The sequence below is a fragment of the Xyrauchen texanus genome, chromosome 24 (genome assembly GCF_025860055.1).
Source record: "Xyrauchen texanus isolate HMW12.3.18 chromosome 24, RBS_HiC_50CHRs, whole genome shotgun sequence".
In the NCBI taxonomy this organism is placed as follows: Eukaryota; Metazoa; Chordata; class Actinopteri; order Cypriniformes; family Catostomidae; genus Xyrauchen; species Xyrauchen texanus.
Window position 1 is genome coordinate 16,114,157 of NC_068299.1, and position 22,943 is coordinate 16,137,099.

The 22,943-nt window shown below is 38.5% G+C and overlaps 2 protein-coding genes across 3 annotated transcripts in view; both read right to left on the reverse strand.

The window, feature by feature from the left end:
- LOC127617801 (2-oxoglutarate dehydrogenase-like, mitochondrial) overlaps positions 1-12,820 on the reverse strand; it is a 39,785-nt gene extending 26,965 nt beyond the window's left edge. Inside the window, exons 1-6 of one of the 2 annotated variants that reach the window (XM_052089885.1) lie at positions 12,675-12,820; positions 5,799-6,013; positions 4,998-5,165; positions 4,385-4,487; positions 1,491-1,606; positions 1,029-1,183 (exon numbers count right to left, since the gene is read on the reverse strand). In XM_052089885.1, the coding sequence (XP_051945845.1) occupies positions 1,029-1,183; positions 1,491-1,606; positions 4,385-4,487; positions 4,998-5,165; positions 5,799-6,002 (746 nt within the window). In that variant the 5' untranslated portion in view covers positions 6,003-6,013; positions 12,675-12,820. Of the gene's footprint in view, positions 1-1,028; positions 1,184-1,490; positions 1,607-4,384; positions 4,488-4,997; positions 5,166-5,798; positions 6,014-6,826; positions 6,926-12,674 lie in introns of those variants that run through there. The other variant, XM_052089886.1, reaches the window with a different exon arrangement.
- Positions 12,821-14,712: 1,892 nt separating this feature from the next.
- LOC127618312 (poly(ADP-ribose) glycohydrolase-like) overlaps positions 14,713-22,943 on the reverse strand; it is a 50,556-nt gene continuing 42,325 nt past the window's right edge. The window contains exons 14-18 of the mRNA XM_052090694.1: positions 22,302-22,380; positions 22,040-22,148; positions 21,671-21,776; positions 17,463-17,591; positions 14,713-16,298 (exon numbers count right to left, since the gene is read on the reverse strand). Of these exons, the coding sequence (XP_051946654.1) occupies positions 16,111-16,298; positions 17,463-17,591; positions 21,671-21,776; positions 22,040-22,148; positions 22,302-22,380 (611 nt within the window). The 3' untranslated portion in view covers positions 14,713-16,110. The remainder of the gene's footprint in view (positions 16,299-17,462; positions 17,592-21,670; positions 21,777-22,039; positions 22,149-22,301; positions 22,381-22,943) is intronic.

Here is a 22,943-nt window from a genome sequence, read left to right on the forward strand (position 1 = left end):
TGAGCTATGACTCTCCTACACTCATACCCTGATGCTGGTATAGGATAGCACTTAGGCCTTCACTGCTTGTATCAGTCTCCAATGTGAAAGGAAGATTGGAAGCTGAATATCCTAAAACAGGAGCAGAAGTAAGCTTCTCCTTCAGCAGCTCAAACACTGATTGGCACTCTGATGACCACAAAGCATTAAACCCTCTTTGTGGCTCCAACTCTCCACCTAGGTAGTATCAAAGTCTGCATAAACCAGTTGTCTACATCTGCTAATGATGTCCATGCCGGTGAGGGCTGGTAAAGCATAAGGGTTTTGTGAGTCTCTGACTACAGAAAACCACACTCTGGTAGGATAATACCCATGGTTTCAACCTCAAACTCAAGATAACCCAGCTACGGTATGTCTAAACCATTGGCAGCTGTAATCTTCAGCCAACCTGTTGTGGACAACATATCTTCATCCTCCCCAGACAGGTGTTCTCTGTAAAAACTCTGTAGAAATAGTACTGACTTGGCTTCCTGTATCAAGTGAACAAGAGGCCATTACTCCAATATCCTTTAGATTAGTGACAGGACATCTTCCCAAAGCATGCTGGAGTAGTCGGTCACGACAAGTTTAGAAATTGGCTGAGCTTATTGCCTGCACTGCCTGGCTCACATCAAGGGAGGCTGCAAGTTTCCCTGCTGCACTGACGATTTAGCACTCTCTGTGACAGTTGAGAGTTTCTTTTCTTCACACAACTCTTAGCTACTGTATGTGTCCTATACAGCTATCATGTCCTACTCCATATTCCTTTTTAAACCAAATATTATTATTTATGTCCAATGACAAAAATTATTTTGAGTTAAATTACATGAAATGTCTCCACTTGGATACAAAATTAAAATGCAAAAAAGAAAGTCTATTTGAAAAACATTTTCCCTTCACTCATCCAAAATGTACTGGTATCCATGGCTTGCCAAAATGAAGTTGAAGCACGGCAAAATGAGTCTTCAAATGAGAGAGACAAGAAAACAACTCTTTTTCAGGATATTCACCGTGTTGAGCGAACAAGCCTGGCTAGCAGGGTTCTCTTCTCTCTGCCAGAAAATGTCATGATTCCTGGAGATTCAAAATTCTGCCGGATCCACTGGCATTGCTCCATATTGTTGATAAACATGAATTCCACCCCAATATGACCACAGTAAGATGTCTGGAACATTCAAAGCAAGTTCATTCATATGTACGCATATGCTCATTAATGGGATTTTATGCATTAATGCATTCATTATGTGTAATTAAGTATAATAAAATACCAACATAATATAGCCTAAGTGATCATATTTGCCAAAATTACATCTTTTCAGAATAGCTGAATGCTTAGAATTAGTAAATGTCACATTTGAATCAGCCCAAGCACAAAGCCAGCTAATGAGGAATGAAGAAGAGCTTCCATTCAAATACTAGGTGTTAATCACAGAAATATCACACAATATCACAGAAATCCAGCCGCTACAAACCTCAAGCCTGTGAATGATTTCTCTCAGCGGGAGTGTGCTTTCATTTCCCCCAATGAATGTGGTTAGTGGCAACTGAAATGTTTTATCCAGATCAGATTCTTCCAAGCCATAGGACCCTACAGATTAAAGAGGAGAAACATGCAGATAAAAACAAACAGCAAATATAATGAGATTGGTTGATCAAAGCTCTTTTGAATGATTGAATTCAATTTAATTCAACTGAATAAAAGTCTTTTGGAAATATAAGTTGGTTAGCATTTGTCATGCCACTCTCTTACAAACAAATGCTATGGAAATTCTGCTAGAATATTTAAAATATTGAAGGCGCTGCCACAGACATTAGGTTAAAAATATTCCTTTTTAAAATAAATATTAGGATTTACAATGTGTGAAAAGCCACATTGGACATCATAAGCAAATTCTAACTTACATTATTACAATTTCATGGTTAGTTAAACCCCTAAACGCCGAGAAAAAAACAAAAACAAAACAGGCAGGCACGGTGGTTTGTAATGCATCCTGTAGATAACTCTGGGGTCTATCAGAAAGACTGGGTCTCCTCAAGATAGGAACATACACAAGAGGAGACAGGTGCAAATGTAATTAAAGCCACAATACAGATAAAGAGGGCAACAAATGGAAAGATACATCATCCCGAAATTAAGAGCCTTCTGGTCCAATACACGCCCTCATTAGCTGTATTGGGAAAAGCTATTACAAAACCTGACCTGATGACATGATGAGCAGAGGGAAAAGAGGCATGTTTGAGAGGTCTTCTCCATGGCTATTATTTTCTCCCATTCGATCTGTTGTGAGGATATGTCCTACATCCTTCTATTTTGCCAACACTGAAGGCAATAGGACCCGACAGGAGCAAAGGGGAAGATTTATGGCCCTTTATCTCAGATAACATTAACCTGTGCTTGCAATTCTGTCTGGGGCATAGCTCTCCCCTCCAGCCCCTGTCGCTGTCTCAGACTGGGGAATCTGTAATAGCTGAATGAGGAATTGTTTGGCTGACCATTTACACAGCTACACCACCTAAAACCAGACACATACTCTCTCTCTCTCTCTCTCTCTCTCTCTCTCTCTCTCTCTCCATTTCCATTAATCTAGTGCTATGAGTCACCAAATAATCCAAATGCAAGGATGTTACAAGCAGTGCTACAATAATTACATTACAATTTGCATTACAATAATTTTGATTATTGTATAATTTGAAGTGCTATCAACTCTGATTATGAGGTTGGGAACTTCCAATGATCTTCGGAAGCCCTGAGCAAAACTGAAAAGACTGATCTTAAAGATTACACACAGGAACTGCACAGCAGCAGTTTTTTGTGTGCAGAGAATTGAAATATTCAATACATTCAGCATATTTTATGGTTAACAATCAGATTTTTTATTATACTGGGGTCAGAATCTGTAATTTGATGAATGGTCCAATAATGCTATGTCTTCAATTTGCAATCAAAAAGTTTTTTTTTTCAGTCATCTCCAACAATCTAATTGTCCTTCTATAATGAAAAGGGAGATGTATGCAGTGGATGAGTGTAGGCTTGTTACTACAGTGATGTATAAACACAGTGGCTGGGGTTGGCAAGGTCAGTCACCAATAATATTTTACACAACTCGGATAGCTCACATTGCCTATTAATGCACCCTGTTAAATAAAGAGTGGTAGCCCTGACATTAGACACAACAACAAAGATAAAGATTGAGTGTTTGTGTAAACAAAATAAAAAACAAACATATACATATTTTAGCCTATATATTTTTAATATACAATATATTTATATTGCAATCGTTAGGAAAGTTAATACAAAGAAAAACGTTTCACTCAGCAGTTGCAGTACTGAATGGTAGTATGCAACACACAAGAGAGGGTGGCAAGCAGAATAAAATAACACTCTTTAGGATGAGTCCCACGCAAGGAACCACATCAGCATTTGTGTCATTACAACAAAGATCAGTTTTTAAGTGAGGCAGTGCAACCCTAAGCAAAATGTGCTTTTGTTCTGTTTGCATCAAGATTGAAAATAATAATACTAATAATAAAAAGTATATATATATATATATATATATATATATATATATATATATATATATATATATATATATATAATATAATAGTAATAATTTTTTTCATTGAATATTGCTGAAGTAACATTATTTGTGTGAAAAGAAATAATAAGAAAAGTTTGTTTCGATAAAAGTTATTTAAAACAAAAAAGGTGGAGAGGGGGGTTAAAGTGATGTGTTGATTGTGTAGATAAAGGGGCAACATTTATAGGGAGCAAAAAACTGTCAACTTATGCAAATACTTCTGAAACGGCAAGATGCCTTTTTGTGTAAAATATATTGTCCATTTAAATTACAAATTCCACAAATAAATCTCTGTTGTGATTGGATCAGCCAGTGTGAGCCCACTGTGAACATTCTTCATAACAAATCTAATCCCCCCCAAGTAATGAGGGGGCTTTTTACCCCAAATACCATCCTTTTCACTTATTGGACAGTTACTGAAAAGCTTTTGATTTAATCACCTTGAACAAAACTGAAAATCAAAAATAATATAAGTACTTGTCTCAAAATAATTGTAATAATTTCAGGGATTCTTAACTAGCTTTATGAATTTGCAACATTTTCAAAGTTATTAAATGTTAGATCAAATTACCTCAAAATCAACCTTTAGACACTGTATACGATAACCTCAAGGATCTGGAAAATTTGAAGTGTACAGTAACAAAGAGGTGTTTAGGGAAGTGCTGTGGTCATTTCTGTTGGTATTTAGTATTGTGGGAGAAAATAAAATCAAAGGTGCCTTTTACCCCTGGGGGCCTTTAGCCCCATTGTACTCTACTAGTGGGAAATATGCTAAATTGATTTCTCACCCAGCTTGTCAATGGACGTGATCAAATCTGAGGGAATGAAGGAATCCAGATCAGCAGTAAGGATGCCAAGAGGGTCCAGTCGGGCCACATGGTGGCCACGTACCTAAAGGGAGAAAAATGTGTATGAGAACCAAAACCAGTGTGACACATGACTAACTAAATCTCATAGGATTCACACTAAGTTGAACATACTATCCCAACAGGCTGGCAACAGGAAAGGGGAAGAAAATGCTGGCTTTGCCAAAAGACAGAATTTAATAGATCCCTTCGATACTTCATCTAATTAATTAGAGGAAGCAGGGAAAATGTAACCACCTGTTTTGATTCAAGCAATCTCTTTGATGTTTTCATTTTCAAAAGGGAAAAAAGCAAGTCTAATTAGGGTAGAATTAATCACGTGATTTGCATAACTACACAGGGACACTATAAAATGTATGGCTTTACATATGCCTCTTTGATTTGTTGCAGCCTGCTTAACACCAGTGCCAATGGTAGTGAACATGATTTCTTTAGTTCTTTTTGGTGGATTTTTTAATGGAAAAAAATTAACTTCCCCATAAATTTTAATTTAGCTTTTGAAATCCCCTGTGTAACCCAGAGTGACTCACTTTACCTGATAGGATCTGATAAGAGTGTGTACTGCCAAATGATCCTCCACCACCTTTTGTGACATGGCAGGCGTCTGGGACATTCCTCGCCCTTGGAGCAGCGTGGACAGACGCTTTTCTCCGGTTTCCTCTAGACTGCTGGCTTGGGCATTACGGAAGTATGCATCCCAAGACTGTTGCAAAAGGGGATATTTCAAAATGTCAGATTTTCTTATTATTCCAAAACAAAAGGTTTACAGGGATATTTCACCAAGCTGTATGACAAGCTGTATGACTCGTTTTCCTCAATGAAAGGTAAAGTTAAGCAGAATGTTGCAGAATATGCTCTCTTCAATACAATGAATGTGGATGGGGACCAGGGGATGTCAAGTTCGAAAAAAGACAAAGTAGTATGATAAAAGTATCATAAAAGTAGTCCATATGACATGTGTGCTATATCCCAATTCTTCTGAAGTCATACAATAGTTTTGTGATTGAAATGATCACTGAAAATTCTTGCTTGATATTGGTCACCCTTCACTTTGTATGGAAAAGAGCAACTTTGACATTCTGCTGTAAATAGCTCATTTTGTGTTCCACAGAAGAAAGACAGTAATACAGGATTGAGAACATACTGACAGAATAACATTTTTGGGTGACCTATTCCTTTGTGGTACATTTAATGTTGCACTATTTTTAATGTATCTTTTTGAGCACAGGGAGTTGACAGATTAAGAAATGTATTATAGATTTGCACGCAAGTGCATCATAGATCTCAGAAATGGAATATACAGAGTTTGAGTGCTTTTAGTAGAGGTTTACTGCACCTCATGAACATTTTTGTGATCCTCCAGCCAAGCGTAGTACATCTCCACGACATAGCTGGAGCTGCAGGCCGCCAATGAGGGCTCAGCAGTCCCGGTCGAACAGTTACGTCGTGGGTCAAAAACTCGCCTCCCTGAACCCGTATGCCCCCTCATCCATTGGCTACTGCTTCTCAAAGCACCAACCAGGGACCTCAACTGACTCATGTCTGCAAAACCTTCATAGATAGAAAACAGAAAGGTATTAGTACACAATAAACCACTAGAAGCTATTTGGGTAAGACTTTAATAAGGTTCCATTTGTTAAAATTTGTAAACAAATGTAGTTAACAAGCATTTATTAATCTTAGTTAATAATGAATTTGTTAAATATTTCAACATATACTACTACATTTTTAAAATCCATAGTTAACATTAGTTAATGCACTATGAACTTACCTGAACTAATAATGTGCAATAAACAAAGATTAACAAATTATGTAAAAAAATATTAATATTGTCAGTTACTTGATAATGATACCTAATGCATTTATGTGTGTGTGTGTAAAGCGATTACGGGAAAGGAGGAGGTGAGAACCGGCTTGACAATATAAATAATATTTAATGACAAACTTAATCCAAAAGACACAAACACACACATATGACGGAAAGCTGCCCGTAAACGCTCCCTCTCTGTCGCACCACCATCCACAGTTGGCCTTTATCCCTCTCGGAGGCTTGATTAGCCTGATAAGGGGCCAGGTGTGTAGAATTATGACCTGGCCCCGCCCTGTCACATTCCTCCCTTGTTCTCTCAGGGAGGGTGAGAGAGCAAGGGAGGGTGTGCTCTTTCGTCCCATTTGCCGGCCAGTCATCCCCACCCTGAATCTGGGAGGGGACAGGGGGAGGGAAACAATTATGATTAAAATAGGGAGTACTTCCTGTAATAGTGTAGTACTCCAACAAAAAAAAAAATCACTGTAAAATTTAAAAGAGAGGGAAAAGGCCAACGCGGAGCGGCAGTCAGAGAGTGAGAGAAAAAAAACACTTACATGCCGGTTCTCCGATACGCCGTAGCTTGGTCCTCGGGCACTCCTCCACCCTCTAACGGATGACAGCCGTGCCTCCCCTGGCGGAACGGAGGCAGTCCTCCGGCCCCTGGCGGACGGAACACCCCGCCGCGTTCTCGGTGGATGGTAGGGGTCTTCCATGCCCCTAGCAGTGATAACTGCTCGAGGCAGTTGATTGGGAGCCCCTCCTCCCCACGCGGTCGGTGGCCGTTCCTCCAGTTCCAGGTGGCCGGGCTCCTCCGTCCTCCGGCGTATGGCTGCGGCTGCTCCGTTGGAGTGGATGGTAGTGGCGAGGACTCTACTACGGCGCATCCCTCCTCCTTCCTGGATTTCGGCACCAGTGTAAAGGGATTACGGGAAAGGATGAGGCGAGAACCGGCTAGAAAATATAAATAATATTTAATGACAAACTTAACCCAAAAGACACAAACACACACATATGATGGACAGCTGCCCGTAAAAACTCTCTCTCTCTGTCGGGGTATTCCCCCTATTTCTCGGTAGCAGGTGCGCAAGAGTCATTCACTATAGAAACCGCAATGACCTCCGCCCTTTTAAACAGCACCCATTGTGTAATTAATCAGTCTATTGTGTCTCTCAGCTGTGATGAGCCGTAATGCTGAAGTTGTTCGTTTAAAGCAGTTTAAAGCTATTTCCTAGCTTTAGAGATGTAGTTTAAACAAGCTCATGAAGAGCTATTTTATAGACACTGGCTAATGCGGATTCACTTAATGTCGCCTTACTGGCTTATATTACACACAAAAGTCTTTTGCCACCACTTGCTGGCTAACATATGTAATGTGAAAAAAAAAGAAAAAGAAACCGTAGCTCTTAACAGATCTGCACTGCTCTTACACTTTAGTTTAGAACAGCACGAACACAAGCGTAGTGATACACACACAGACCATCAGTGCTCACGGAAAATCTCCAAATAAATTTGAGGACCGGAACTAACTGTTTTGTATGTATGTATATATATATATATATATATATATATACACAGGTGCATCTCCAAAAATTAGAATAGCGTGGAAAGGTTTTCTGTAATTTAATTCAAAACGTGGAACTTTCATATATTCTAGATTCAATACACATAAAGTGAAATATTTCAAGCCTTTTTTTGTTGCAAAATTTATGATTACGACTTACAGCTCATGGAAATCCAAAATATCTCAGTTCTAATTGGAATATTAGAATAAAGAATTTATAATACAGAAATGAATGTTAATTTATGCACTCAACACTTGGTCGGAGCTCCTTTTGCACGAATTACTGCAAATAATTATTGCTCAGTGGACCAAAGTTTTTCTTTTCAGATGAAAGTAAATTTTTCATTTAATTTGGAGACCAAGGTCCCAGAGTCTGGAGGAAGAGTGGAGAGGCACAGAATCAAAGTTGAAGTCCAGTATGAAGTTTCAAATGTCAAATGATTTGGGGTGCCATGTCATCTGCTGGTGTTGGTCCACTGTGTTTTTTTTTAAATTCGAGAGTCAATGCAGTCATCTACCAGGAGCCTTAATGCTTCCATCAGCTGACAAGCATTATGGAGATGCTGATTTCCTTTTTCAGCAGGATTTGGTACCTGCCCACAGTGCCAAAACTACTAGTAACTGGTTTACTGACCATGGTTTTACTGTGCTTGATTGGCCAGCCAACTCGCCTGACCTGAGCCCCATAGAGAATATATGGGGTATTGTCAAGAGGAAAATGAGAAACCCCAGACCCAACAATACAGATGACCTGAAGGCCACTATCAAAGCAACCTGGGCTTCCATAACATCTCAGCAGTGCCACAGGCCGATTGCCTCCATGCCACATTGATGCAGTAATTAGTGCAAAAGGAGCCCTGACCAAGTATTGAGAGCATACATTAACATACTTTTCAGAAGGTCGACATTTCTGTATTATAAATTCTTTATTCTAATATTCTAATTAGAATTTAGATATTTTGTATTTTTGATTTCCATGAGCTGTAAGCCATAATAATCAACTCTTCCACAATATTCAAATGTTTGGAGATGCACCTGTGTATGTATATATACGTATATATATATATATATATATATATATATATATATATATATATATATATATACACACACACACACACACACACACACACAACAGTTAGTACCGGTCCTCGAATCTGATTGGACGAGAGACGTTCCATGAGCACTGATGGTCTGACACCATCAGCACTTACCCAGATAGCAAAAAATGTCCGCACGGCTTCTTTTTGCCGCCGACCCTAAGCTGTCGGCTATAGGTGCGTCCCACTGGCGGGGATGAAACGTTTGCCGCCGAATTCGTCACTCCCATTTCTTGCGAGATGCCGCCCGCGAAAAGCTGGCGGGCCGCCCGCTTCATTTTCTCTGGCGGTTGCCTCGCGCCAATCGACCGCGGCCGGCTGGCGGCAAGCCGGTTTGAAATACAAGGACAGCTTAGACTCTCAAAATCGACCAGCCATGTTGGCTATTATTATTTTTTGCTCCAAAGCATTAGGGTTTATAACAGAGTCTTGACTCTTGATTCCATGATAAGGTAAGGTTTAGGAAATTACATTTAAATTACTTTGAAACTCTGAAGCGATTATACAGTAATATGTGTAAAATGTATTGAATTATTTTATGCACTTAGGTGAAGATTGTTTACATTTCTTTGATTGATGCACATTTGAGACATGCACCAATAAACCAAAAAGAATTCCTTTTGTAAAACTTACTTGGCAATAAATATCTTTCTGATTCTGATTAGGTTTTAAAATAGATATTTAATTCATGGTATGAACAATTTAGCAGAATAAATTGATGAAGTTAGACTTTTCACCAATGCCTGACTATCAGTGAACAGTGAAAGACATCTGCAACATGGCCAAAATCTTGGGTATACTTTATATTTTTTTTATCAATTCGCAACCATGGTGATATCTATCATAAACTTTTTTTTTTTGTTATTTTACCTTTTTCAGGTAAGGGATTCATTTGCAATTATGACCTGTACAAATGTTTAAGAAAGTGTTAAAGTCCCTGTAAAGGCAATAAAAAAAAATCTAAACACATTATAAATGTTAAATGTATTGCTAAAACACATTACAAAGACTGTGGGAGTACTGAATAGCCTACGTGCACAAGCGTTGTGACGAACCTCCGCTGTCGCCAGAAGTCGGCATATCTTTTTACGGTTTACTTGCGCGTCGCACAAAATGTTTTCGACGTCTCCAGGATCTTCCGAAAATTAGCGTCAGCGATGTTCATCGCATTTAAAGCACATCTTCATTTCATTTCAAATCCATTGTGGTGGTGTATAGAGCCAAAAAGATTAGAATTGTGTCGATGTCCCAATATTTATGGACCTGACTGTATATATATATATATATATATATATATATATATATAAATAACCAGCCCTGTCACCCCACTCCAAACGGGACTCGAACCAGCATATCTGGCATGGGAGATGGGTGTGGTGTTCTAACAAGGAGGCTAAAGGCTACAGCCTCTAGTACCTCTTGAGGTCAGGAGAGTGAGGTTTTACACACTGCACAGCTATCAACCGGCTGCCTCCCATTACACTCACCCTCCTAACCCTCACTCCCATCTGGGTCACGGCACCATTTTAACCAGCCCTGTCGCCGCTCCAAACAGGGACTCAAACTCTCCGGCTTGGGAGGCAGGTGCGCTAACAAGGAGGCTAAAGAGGTTTTACACACTGCACAGCTATCTGCCAGCTGGCTCCTGTTACACACATACACTCACCTAAAGGATTATTAGGAACACCATACTAATACTGTGTTTGACCCCCTTTCACCTTCAGAACTGCCTTAATTCTACGTGGCATTGATTCAACAAGGTGCTGAAAGCATTCTTTAGAAATGTTGGCCCATATTGATAGGATAGCATCTTGCAGTTGATGGAGATTTGTGGGATGCACATCCAGGGCACGAAGTTCCCGTTCCACCACATCCCAAAGATGCTCTATTGGGTTGAGATCTGGTGACTGTGGGGGCCATTTTAGTACAGTGAACTCATTGTCATGTTCAAGAAACCAATTTGAAATGATTCGAGCTTTGTGACATGGTGCATTATCCTGATGGAAGTAGCCATCAGAGGATGGGTACATGGTGGCCATAAAGGGATGGACATGGTCAGAAACAATGCTCAGGTAGGCCGTGGCATTTAAACGATGCCCAATTGGCACTAAGGGGCCTAAAGTGTGCCAAGAAAACATCCCCCACACCATTACACCACCACCACCAGCCTGCACAGTGGTAACAAGGCATGATGGATCTATGTTCTCATTCTGTTTATGCCAAATTCTGACTCTACCATCTGAATGTCTCAACAGAAATCGAGACTCATCAGACCAGGCAACATTTTTCCAGTCTTCAACTGTCCAATTTTGGTGAGCTCTTGCAAATTGTAGCCTCTTTTTCCTATTTCTAGTGGAGATGAGTGGTACCCGGTGGGGTCTTCTGCTGTTGTAGCCCATCCGCCTCAAGGTTGTGCGTGTTGTGGCTTCACAAATGCTTCGCTGCATACCTCGGTTGTAACGAGTGGTTATTTCAGGCAAAGTTGCTCTTCTATCAGCTTGAATCAGTCGGCCCATTCTCCTCTGACCTCTAGCATCAACAAGGCATTTTCAGCCCACAGGACTGCCGCATACTGGATGTTTTTCCTTTTCACACCATTCTTTGTAAACCCTAGAAATGGTTGTGCGTGAAAATCCCAGTAACTGAGCAGATTGTGAAATACTCAGACCGGCCCGTCTGGCACCAACAACCATGCCACGCTCAAAATTGCTTAAATCACCTTTCTTTCCCATTCTGACATTCAGTTTGGAGTTCAGGAGATTGTCTTGACTAGGACCACACCCCTAAATGCATTGAAGAAACTGCCATGTGATTGGTTGATTAGATAATTGCATTAATGAGAAATTGAACAGGTGTTCCTAATAATCCTTTAGGTGAGTGTGTATATATATATATATATACACCTGTATGTGTGTGTGTTTGGTGTGCATATTAAAATATATTATTGACTAATACCATTTTCAATAATCAAATTTGAATCAGAGATTTTTCTCTGAAATTATCAGCTTAAACCAGCAAACTGGTTAGTGCTGGCCTGGATACCTTGCCGTGTAGATAACTAAATAGTTTTAGCTGGTCATGCTGGTAGACCTGCATGTTTCCCTAAGTTAAGCTGGTCAACTAATGGGGTCTTTTATGTGATTAAGCAGTATATATGCCAAACAAGCATCCAAGCATTCCAGCAACCAAAACATACTGTATATGTATCGGCCTATGAAATAACCTTCTACTTCATCGTCATCTCTCTTTAACTCAAACGTCTCATAATAATTCATGAATATGAACCTCTATGTCCTCTGCCATGCGCTGCCTACATGGATGAGCTCATTGGTCTATATTTTACGCAGGATTTATATGTCAGTAATGAACCTCCTTCCCAAATTAATAACAATATACTGTAGCGCTGTATTTAAATTTGCTCTATCTATCTGTGCCTCAAGTAGCCTACCGGCAATTTATTAAGGGCTTTAAAATACAGCTCGGCCTTTATCTCAACCTTTTCGATGACAAATTGATTTTCAACAGCGCTCATAAACCCCTCTTTCCCCAATAACCTCCAATATCAGATAACACAATGCGCATTTATTCGACGCAAATATCTCAGCTAAAAGCCTTAAATATGCATCGATGTGCCGGTTTTGTTTACAGCTGTTCCGTAACACACATCTAGGTTATAACTGTTCGTGCGACGCAAGCGACTCTTTCAGTGTAGCATCTCTGATCATAACAAATAAATTTCACCTTGAGCTGCGCGGAGACGGTCCGCTTCAGTTCGGCAGTGGTTTGGGTCTGGGTCGAATTTCTTTTGTCTGTTCTATAATCTCTCCAAAGTCAAATCCTTTCCATAATCCGCACTGTACGCAGTGAGCGCGGCACTGCAGTTCTTCAGTGTATGAGCTCTAAACTGTATCTGTTAACGCAGCATCTAAAGTAACTAGTTTAGGGTAACTATAACTAATTTTCCATATTTTACTTTTAATCTATGTAAAGTTTTGCTGTTATATACCACTTTTATCACAACAATGTACACATATCCAGTAACCAAGAATATAGGCACTATAAATAATGCATGAGAAAAGCACCTGTGCTGTGATGGTGTGCCTACCGAGTGACTCTGGCAGGGGTCAGGCATAGGCTATTTGCATATTTAATGTGATGTTCAAGAAACAGAAGTTTTACAATTACAGCGCATGCAGGGTTACCCATAATATTCATATTGTTGGGAAAAACAACAGATCACAGATCTTACCTGATTGCTTATTTCACATTGGCTGGTAGGTGATTATTATATATATATATATATATATATATATATATATATATATATATATATATATATATATATATATATATAATAGTTTATATACAGTATATGCCAGCCAATGTGAAAATGTAGTATAAATGGTTTGTGATTATATTGTATATTTGATATATATATATATATATATATATATATATATATATATATATATATATATATATACACACACACACACAGTATAAAGGCTACCGTATACTGTTGATACAGTGTAAGTAATATATATATATATATAAAATTTTTTCATCTCTTGCAGAGCGCTTTTTCTTAGAAAACCTACTATGCCCACAACAATGCATTTTCCTTTTCCTTTTTTACAGGTTAAACAGTAATTATAACATACAAGTACTGTATTAAAACCGACAACCACTGTTTAAATGGGTCCAATTAAATATTTATAGAAATGAGAAACATCAAATGAAGTTGTGCCTAGGTCTGATAATGAGAACATTTATATTTTCAGAAACATCTGATTCTTAATCATTTAGACAATTATGCTTTTTTTTGTGCAGAATTCACTTGGACATGCAGTTTCAGTTATCCAGATTGATAGTCTTTATGTTGCTGGAATTTACAGTCAGAGCTAATTGCCTTCCATCCCCCGCAGTTCTTTCAAACTAGCTTCATTACTCTTGTAGTGGCCAACCACTGAAAAAAGAATGCATTGTCATTAATCATCACTGAGTCACTATCATGGTCGTCTCAAAAGTAAAGTGTACATTGTGAATAAACTACAATGTTAAGAGAATAGGTGACAAAATGCATCAGATGTCATGCATGTACTATGCAATTATTATAAAGCAATTCTGACTCTTAAATAGAGTTGTTAACATTATATGCAAACACAATTAGTGAATTTGTTATTGAGTAGCACTATTCATGCTATAATCAAAGTGCAACATAACAGCAAAATTGTACAAGGTTTCAGACGAGTCAGAGGTTCATATTGTGGTGCTGTTATACAAGCTACTTTAATGAAACATCTACATCTGTCCCAACACCATAATTTTCTGTATGGCTTTTGATCAACTTATGCACTCACGCACGATCGTGCGCGCACACACAGTCTTGTAACCAAGTGCAAGTAAGGTAACGCAATTATGAGTGAAAATGCCATTTGGCTGCTATCTGAAAATAGATGCATCTTATTAAAGGCAGCAGTCATTAAAAAAATATTTTCTACTCGGCACCAAACAGTTCCTTCTGAATCAGTTGTTGAAGATAGTACTTAACTCATTTCAACGACATTTACATTTCTATTACAGTCTGACCCTTAATGACCACTGTATTTGAGAGAGAGAGAGGAATCCAACATTTATCTTTAAAAAAATAATGATTTATAAGGGACCATCTTTTGGACACAGAGTGGTACTTGTGCTGTAGGATTAATTGATGAGGGTTTCAAAAACATTTGCAGTTGATTAAAACCAGAAATAACAAAGGTGAAGATTCCACAGATCAAAAGAGGACAATCAACCAATGGTCAAAACAGTACTACAATAAGAACAATGTTTGCTTTTGTTGATTACACAACCCGTATTAGCATGAACTTATTAAGTCATGTCGAAAAGTCACAGGCACATTCTGTATGAATATACATACTGCTTGATACATCTTGAACCTCACAAAATCAAATACCATGACAGATTGTAATGGCAATTTTTCATTATGATAACTTGGATGCATGAGATTATTTATGCTCAATTGCAAACGCAATGAAATATTTAATAAAGCAAAAGCAACATATTAGCTCTGCACTTATCTATGTATACTTGTGTATCACTGATTGTACTGCAAGGCGGTTACAATGTTTAACAATAGAACAGATTAAGGCGGGCTCTATCACTTCTAGTATGTATTGGAAATAAAATATGGCCTGTGAGATATATGAAGGTTTGATAAACTTCTTATAGGCAGGAGCTGGCTTGTTACATTACATAATAAGAAATCTTAAACATGATGACTGCCATTAAACAATGTTGTATCCACAGAGAAAGTGATCAATTTTCCTGAAGAACAGTCAGCTGTTAAAAGCGGAGTTTGCTTCTTTGTCAAGTAAAATGTAAAAAATGTAAGAAAATGTACACACACAAGTTAAAAGGTAAAGCTGAGAAGTGGCAGAATCAACCATTTTAATTATCAAATCATAATAAAACACACAACATATCAAAATATTCACTAACTTTAAATATCAACCCCATTTCTTAAAGGTGCCTTTAATCAAAACAGTAAAAACCTTGAGCATAATAAATTGCTAAAAATGTCATGCAGAGGATATTTACTACATGTTTTTCCACAATCTGATATTGCAGCAGTTCCATTAGCGTGATTATACAAGTTTCAATACATAACATTTCCTTTATATGTCTTTTATCATCAAATAGACACATTTGAAAACTTCAGCAATACTTTCCTGTTCCAACTATGGCAGAAAAATCAGAAAGTCTTGTGCAATACATTTCAAAATTAAGTGTTACAGGGGATCTTATTGTCTATTTAGAGGTTTTCCATGCATATTTTTTTAGACATCTCTACAGACTTTATTCTGAATCCGTGTTAATGCCTGGATAAGAGCAGAAAAAACAAGACTACATATTGGGTCACCCAGCTCTAAATTGATCATTTAATTTCACAAAATCATGCAGTAAATTTGACCATAGGAGACTTTCTCTGGCATTCAAGGCCCCATTTGATCAAACCTAAATGAAGTTCACCAGAAATATACTCACTGGTAGAAAAAAAGGCATAACATGCTATCTTATATCACATATTAGAAAATCACCTAAAATGTCTTTCTAAAGGAGAAGAAACCACTGAGGCATTTTAGACAGTGTTATGTCAGTAAGTCATTGGCCAGCATTAATGGCAGTCTGCAGGACTGGGGCAAGGCTCAGTGGGCATGTGGCTGTCGCTCGGGCCAGGGTTGGGCTCCGGGTCCGGATCTGTACTGACCTGCTCATAGATGAACCCATAGAGACTGACATCAGGCCTCTGGGCATTCTTACTCACCACACTAGAGTACTGTTTTAAGAGGCAATATAGAGTGCCTGAGAGACAGAGAGAGAGAAAAAAGATTTGAGGGATGGCGAGCATCATGGCGTCAGCGCGTCCAAAGACATTCATAAATCACAGAGTGCAAGGGTTTACTGCTCGCTCCAATTTAGTACAATAAATGACTGAGAGCGTTTTCTCAAAAAGGTTTCAGTAAAAGTCACACAGGAAAAATGGCAAAGAAACAGTTGAGGCAGCAACTCACAAGATTGAACAGGTCAAATGGTACAATTTAATTATAAAAAAAAAAAAAACGAATGGTTACATTTTGTAGCATACAAATGACCACTATTATAAGTTAGTCAGTGGCTCTCAAAGTGTGGGGAGTGCCCCATGGAAGACTGCCCCATTCTCAAATCTCGTTCACTTTCACACATAAAAAAAAGAACAATACATGCAAAGTGTGTAATATCTTTTCCTCTGCCTTTTCTCCTTAAGCCTTGTTTATCCTTTAGCCTGGCACGGCAACATGTCCTGCACTTGCAGTTCTCGATGGTTCCAGGCATTTATACTTATGTGGTGTTACTGTGCGCATGTAACAAAGACGTTTTTGCGCGTGTGCCGCATTCAATGGGTGAAGAGTTAAATTACTGTAACCCTTTAATTTCGGTATGATCCTCACACAACACTATAGTATGGCATCAGAAAATGTTATATAACGTACAAGTGATGTGGATGACTTTTATGGTGCTTATATGTGCTTTTGGAGCTTGACCGTCACAATCAAAATCTTATCATCTCTCAATCTTGTGTTTCACGGATGACAAAATCCATGTGTTGTTAATGAGGAGGATGAGTAAATTATGTCAGAACTTAAAATTTTTGGGTGAGTTATTATATATTAACATTGCTCCTGCAGCAGTTTTACTTTTTATTTGATCTATTTTTGCATGTTTTAAAAATATATAGGTATAATTGAAACGTTTAATGTATTTTTATAGCACAGAAAGTATATAGAAAATAAAAAAACAATGTGAGCCTAGTGTCAAAAAGTTCATTCAGATTTTTTTCATCATTCAGCAGAATAGTAAAAACTGAAAGAATGCATTCTTTATTTTTTTATATTTTTTTTAGAATCATAAAAAAAAAACACATACTTTTGGATATTTAGAGATCTAAATCAGATCAGTCTAAATAATGACATGTAGCAGATCCCTTACCCACAGTCACTTGTCTGTCTTTGAGAAAGGTGTGCAGGTCATGCACATCCCTCATGAGTCCTTCATCTCCAAATGTGAAATAGGCCACATCTCTCCCTGCCTCAGCGGCTGCCATCAACTGGAGCAGAGCTGGAAGGACAAATCGACAAGGTTGACATTGAGCAACAGTTCCACTGAGCTTCAACTATACAAACCATTTAGGAAGCCTTTCCACTTACATCAGAGCAGCTTATTGACAGTAAAGCCATATTATTTTTCCTTCATTGCAGAATTTACTGCAAGCTTCATTACACAGGAATGATGGATTCATGGCATTAATGCATTCAATTATAGAATATGAAAGTGGGGGAGGGGGTGCAGATTACCCCTCCCACCCCCTATTAGCTCAATGAAGGGTCAGTCAAACACTGCATGTATTATATGTTGTTAATACATTCTCTGAGGTTCTGCAACAAATACTGATGACTAAAATGTGGTGTGATACATCACAGACTGCATAGTGTGTATTCTTTAAGTTCGTAGCTGTAGAGAAAATGACTGACACATCCAATTTGTTTTTAAAAGGTAAATAATCCATGTCTAACAATCCCTGTTAAGGGACTCAATCTTAGTCACCCAGCTTCAAATTGAGTCTAAAGATTTTAAATATTTAAAGAGGTTGAATGCAGCACACTGATGAATGAATATTTTTTTAAATGAGAGCAACCACTTACATTGTAGTATAACCAGCTATAACATAAAACTAAACAGATTTCCCAAAACATAACTCCAAATGAATTTACTAGTGTAAATGACCTAGCTCCAGAAACAAACCCCACTCTCACTCACACTCTCACACACACTCTCACGTGCACACACACACACTCTTTCCAAATGCTCTATGGTTTCAACAACCATGAACTATCAAGGGTTGGAATAATCTCATGTAACTGACTCCTATCATAACATCAGAAAACAATAGATGTCAAAGTCACAAGCTCGCAATGAATATATGGATGAGGCTGGAGAATCTGTTGCACTTTTAATGGAAAATATAATATATGCGTGTCAGCTGATCAATAACAGGAAAGTGGAAAAACCTGTCTTAGCTCAAACAGTGAGATAGCTCCTCTCCTGTGTCTGCACACCAAAACACAACATACCCATATCTGAATACAAAAAAATACAGACATAAATGTACTCAAGGTATTAAAATAAAAAAAATAATGATTACAATAAACCAATAACTAAATGGACGAATGGACAAACACAACAAAACAAAGTGCAGCCAAACAAAAAATACAATATACACTCACCTAAAGGATTATTAGGAACACCATACTAATACTGTGTTTGACCCCCTTTCACCTTCAGAACTGCCTTAATTCTACATGGCATTGATTCAACAAGGTGCTGAAAGCATTCTTTAGAAATGTTGGCCCATATTGATAGGATAGCATCTTGCAGTTGATGGAGATTTGTGGGATGCACATCCAGGGCACGAAGCTCCCGTTCCACCACATCCCAAAGATGCTCTATTGGGTTGAGATCTGGTGACTGTGGGGGCCATTTTAGTACAGTGAACTCATTGTCATGTTCAAGAAACCAATTTGAAATGATTCGAGCTTTGTGACATGGTGCATTATCCTGATGGAAGTAGCCATCAGATGATGGGTACATGGTGGCCATAAAGGGATGGACATGGTCAGAAACAATGCTCAGGTAGGCCGTGGCATTTAAACGATGCCCAATTGGCACTAAGGGGCCTAAAGTGTGCCAAGAAAACATCCCCCACACCATTACACCACCACCACCAGCCTGCACAGTGGTAACAAGGCATGATGGATCCATGTTCTCATTCTGTTTACGCCAAATTCTGACTCTACCATCTGAATGTCTCAACAGAAATTGAGACTCATCAGACCAGGCAACATTTTTCCAGTCTTCAACTGTCCAATTTTGGTGAGCTCTTGCAAATTGTAGCCTCTTTTTCCTATTTCTAGTGGAGATGAGTGGTACCCGGTGGGGTCTTCTGCTGTTGTAGCCCATCCGCCTCAAGGTTGTGCGTTTTGTGGCTTCACAAATGCTTTGCTGCATACCTCGGTTGTAACGAGTGGTTATTTCAGGCAAAGTTGCTCTTCTATCAGCTTGAATCAGTCGGCCCATTCTCCTCTGACCTCTAGCATCAACAAGGCATTTTCGCCCACAGGACTGCTGCATACTGGATGTTTTTCCCTTTTCACACCATTCTTTGTAAACCCTAGAAATGGTTGTGCGCAGATTGTGAAATACTCAGACCGGCCCGTCTGGCACCAACAACCATGCCACGCTCAAAATTGCTTAAATCACCTTTCTTTCCCATTCTGACATTCAGTTTGGAGTTCAGGAGATTGTCTTGACCAGGACCACAGCCCTAAATGCATTGAAGCAACTGCCATGTAATTGGTTGATTAGATAATTGCATTAATGAGAAATTGAACAGGTGTTCCTAATAATCCTTTAGGTGAGTGTATACAGTACTGTGCCAAAGTTTTAGGCACTTGTGAAAACTGTTGCCAAGTGAGGATGTCTTCAAAAATAATGCCATAAATAATTTTCATTTATCAATTAACATCAAACAAAGTTCAGTAAACATAAAAAAGCCGAATCAATATTTGGTGTGGCCACATTTGCCTTTAAAACAGCCCTGATTCTCCTAGATACACCTGGACAGTTTTTCTTGGTTGTTGGCAGATAGGATGTTCCAAACTTTACGACAGTTCTCCTATCTATTTAGGCTGTCTCCATTTCTTCCATCTCTTCATGTAATCGCTGACTCGATGTAGTGGGGGGCTGTTTGGGGCAATGCCATCTCTTGCAGAGAACTCTGTTCTATTCTAATCTTTTCTATTTGCAAAATGAATGTTTAAAATGTCTAAAATGTATTTTTCATATTGACACATTAAAGCTGAAGATAGAAATAACGATCTTAAGAGAAATGTTTTTGTGAAACATCTTATGAGTATATATATATATACACACACACACACATACATATATATAATATATATACACACACACACACACACACACACACACACACACACACACACATACACACACACGTTGGTCTACCTATCATTATGAGGACTTTCCATAGACATAATGACTTTTATACTGTACAAACTATAGATTCTATCCTCTAAACCTAACACAACCCCTAAACCTAACCCTCACAGAAAACCTTCTGCATTTTTACATTTTCAATAAAACATTGTTTAGTATGATTTTTAAGCGATTTGAATTATGGGGACACTAGAAATGTCCTCATAAATCACATTTATAGCATAATACCCTTGTAATTACTAATTTGTAACTTACAAAATTGTCCTCGTAAATCACAAAAACACGCACACACACACACACACACACACACACACACACACACACACACACACAGTTCAGCCACAACATTAAAACCACCTGCCTAATATTGTGTAAGTCCCCCTCGTGCCACCAAAACAGCACCAACCCACATCTCAGAATAGCAATTCTGAGATGTTATTCTGCTCATCACAATTATACAGAGCGGTTATCTGAGTTCCTGTAGATTTTGCCAGTACAAACCAGTCTGACCATTCTCTGTTGACCTCTTTCATCAACAAGGCATTTCCGTCCACAGAACTGCCGCTCACTAGATGTTTTATTTTTGGCACCAATTAGAGTAAATTCTACAGACTGTTGTGCGTGAAAATCCCAGGAGATTAGCAGTTACAGAAATACTCAAACCAGCTCGTCTGGCACCAACAATCATGCCACACTCCATATCACTGAGATACTAAATTTTCTTCATTCTGTTGGTTGATGTGAATCAACCCATACCTGCATGATATAATGCACTGCTGCCACACAATTGGCTGCTCAGATAATGGCATGGATGATTGTTAGTGCCAGACGGGCTGGCTTGATTATTTTTGTAACTGCTGATCTCCTGGGATTTCCTGAGATGCGGTTTGGCACTGTTCTGGTATCACCTACACAATATTAGGCAAGTGGCATAATGTTGTGGCTGATCGGTGTATTTTACTTTTAAGAGTTTGTTCCCAAATTCTTAACTATTTATTTAAACTGTTAAAGATAATTTAGCTAGAACATGCACTATTAGAGCCTGTCTTGTTGTGTAGCTTCACTTTGTGGGGAACAGAATATGCTCTATTCACATTATTTTGTATTCTTCGACCTGCACATACCTTTGAGTCGAGTATCACCTCCAAACGCACCACATCCCCAGTTCCCTGTGGCAACAGCAGACAGATTCTGAGGGTTCACAGCAGGGCGCATGAACCCACAGTAGGCCTAGGTATGGGAGAAATCTTGATGTCACATAGAAACAAATATAAACACATCATATTCACTATAGAATGCAAGACACTGACGAGAAGGCTTGTCTCATGACTCATTAAATTCTCTAAGTAACACCGCCTGGTGGATTCCGGGCAAGGTTAAATAGAATAAAAGGCCATTAGAGCATGCCAAGGGTCAAGGACTTTCCTTTCCATTTCATCAATGAGAAGCAAAACCTCTTTCCTGTGCAATTTGTGCTTGAAGCATGTGCTAACCTTGTTGAGCTCTCGGGTCATTTTCTCAGGTTGAAATTGTTCCATGAAATGTCTGTACTTCAGAGCGTCCAAGGCGACAATCTCGGTGCACCTCCGCTGCCAATCATCCCTGAGCACAGGAAAAAGTCAATTTCCCCCTTATTTTAGCAATGCACTGATTACAACTTTGGTGTTACAATTATGATAGCTAGCTAAATATTGGGAGTAGGGATATGAGAGGTATGCCTTAAAATTACTATCAGTAATCCATAATTGTTCTTACCTCGGCATCTCATCTTTGTGACTTTCTTTCCATCTGTAGCTCTCTGCATAGCCAGAGTACTTACTGTATTGTTCTGTGCCTAAAGAAAAATAGATTTTTTATTATTATTCAACGTACAATTCAGAGAAATCATTCTAGTGACACAAAGATAGTCATGACAAAACGCTCCAAACCATCCACGCAAATCTGAGTACTACATTTCCTCATGGTGACTGAAGTTTTATAGTAATTCAATAAGAACTACTGTCTGCTTCAAGAGCTTCTGATTGGAAGCTGGGTCAAGTGGTTCCATCTGTGAAAATGTTGTTGTATCTCTATATTCTCATTTTCTCATTAAAAAGATGTCAAGAATACAGTCTTTTTTCAAAAACATCATGTGCAAAGAAACAAACATTTTATTACTGTGATTCATCTCGGAGCTAGTTGGTTTGTTTCTAGGCTTAGATCCCTGTACAAAATATTTATTTATGGAGAATATCAATGCAAAAAATACTTCCAGAACCAAGCCCACAAAAAAACAAATTGCATGATTACTGTTGCACCCTATTTAAATATATTGTTTACTGGTGAGAAAAACTGGCTAGAACTCTCAAAGCAAGGACACATGTAATGGGAAATTAACCCAAGTATCAGATTTCAGAT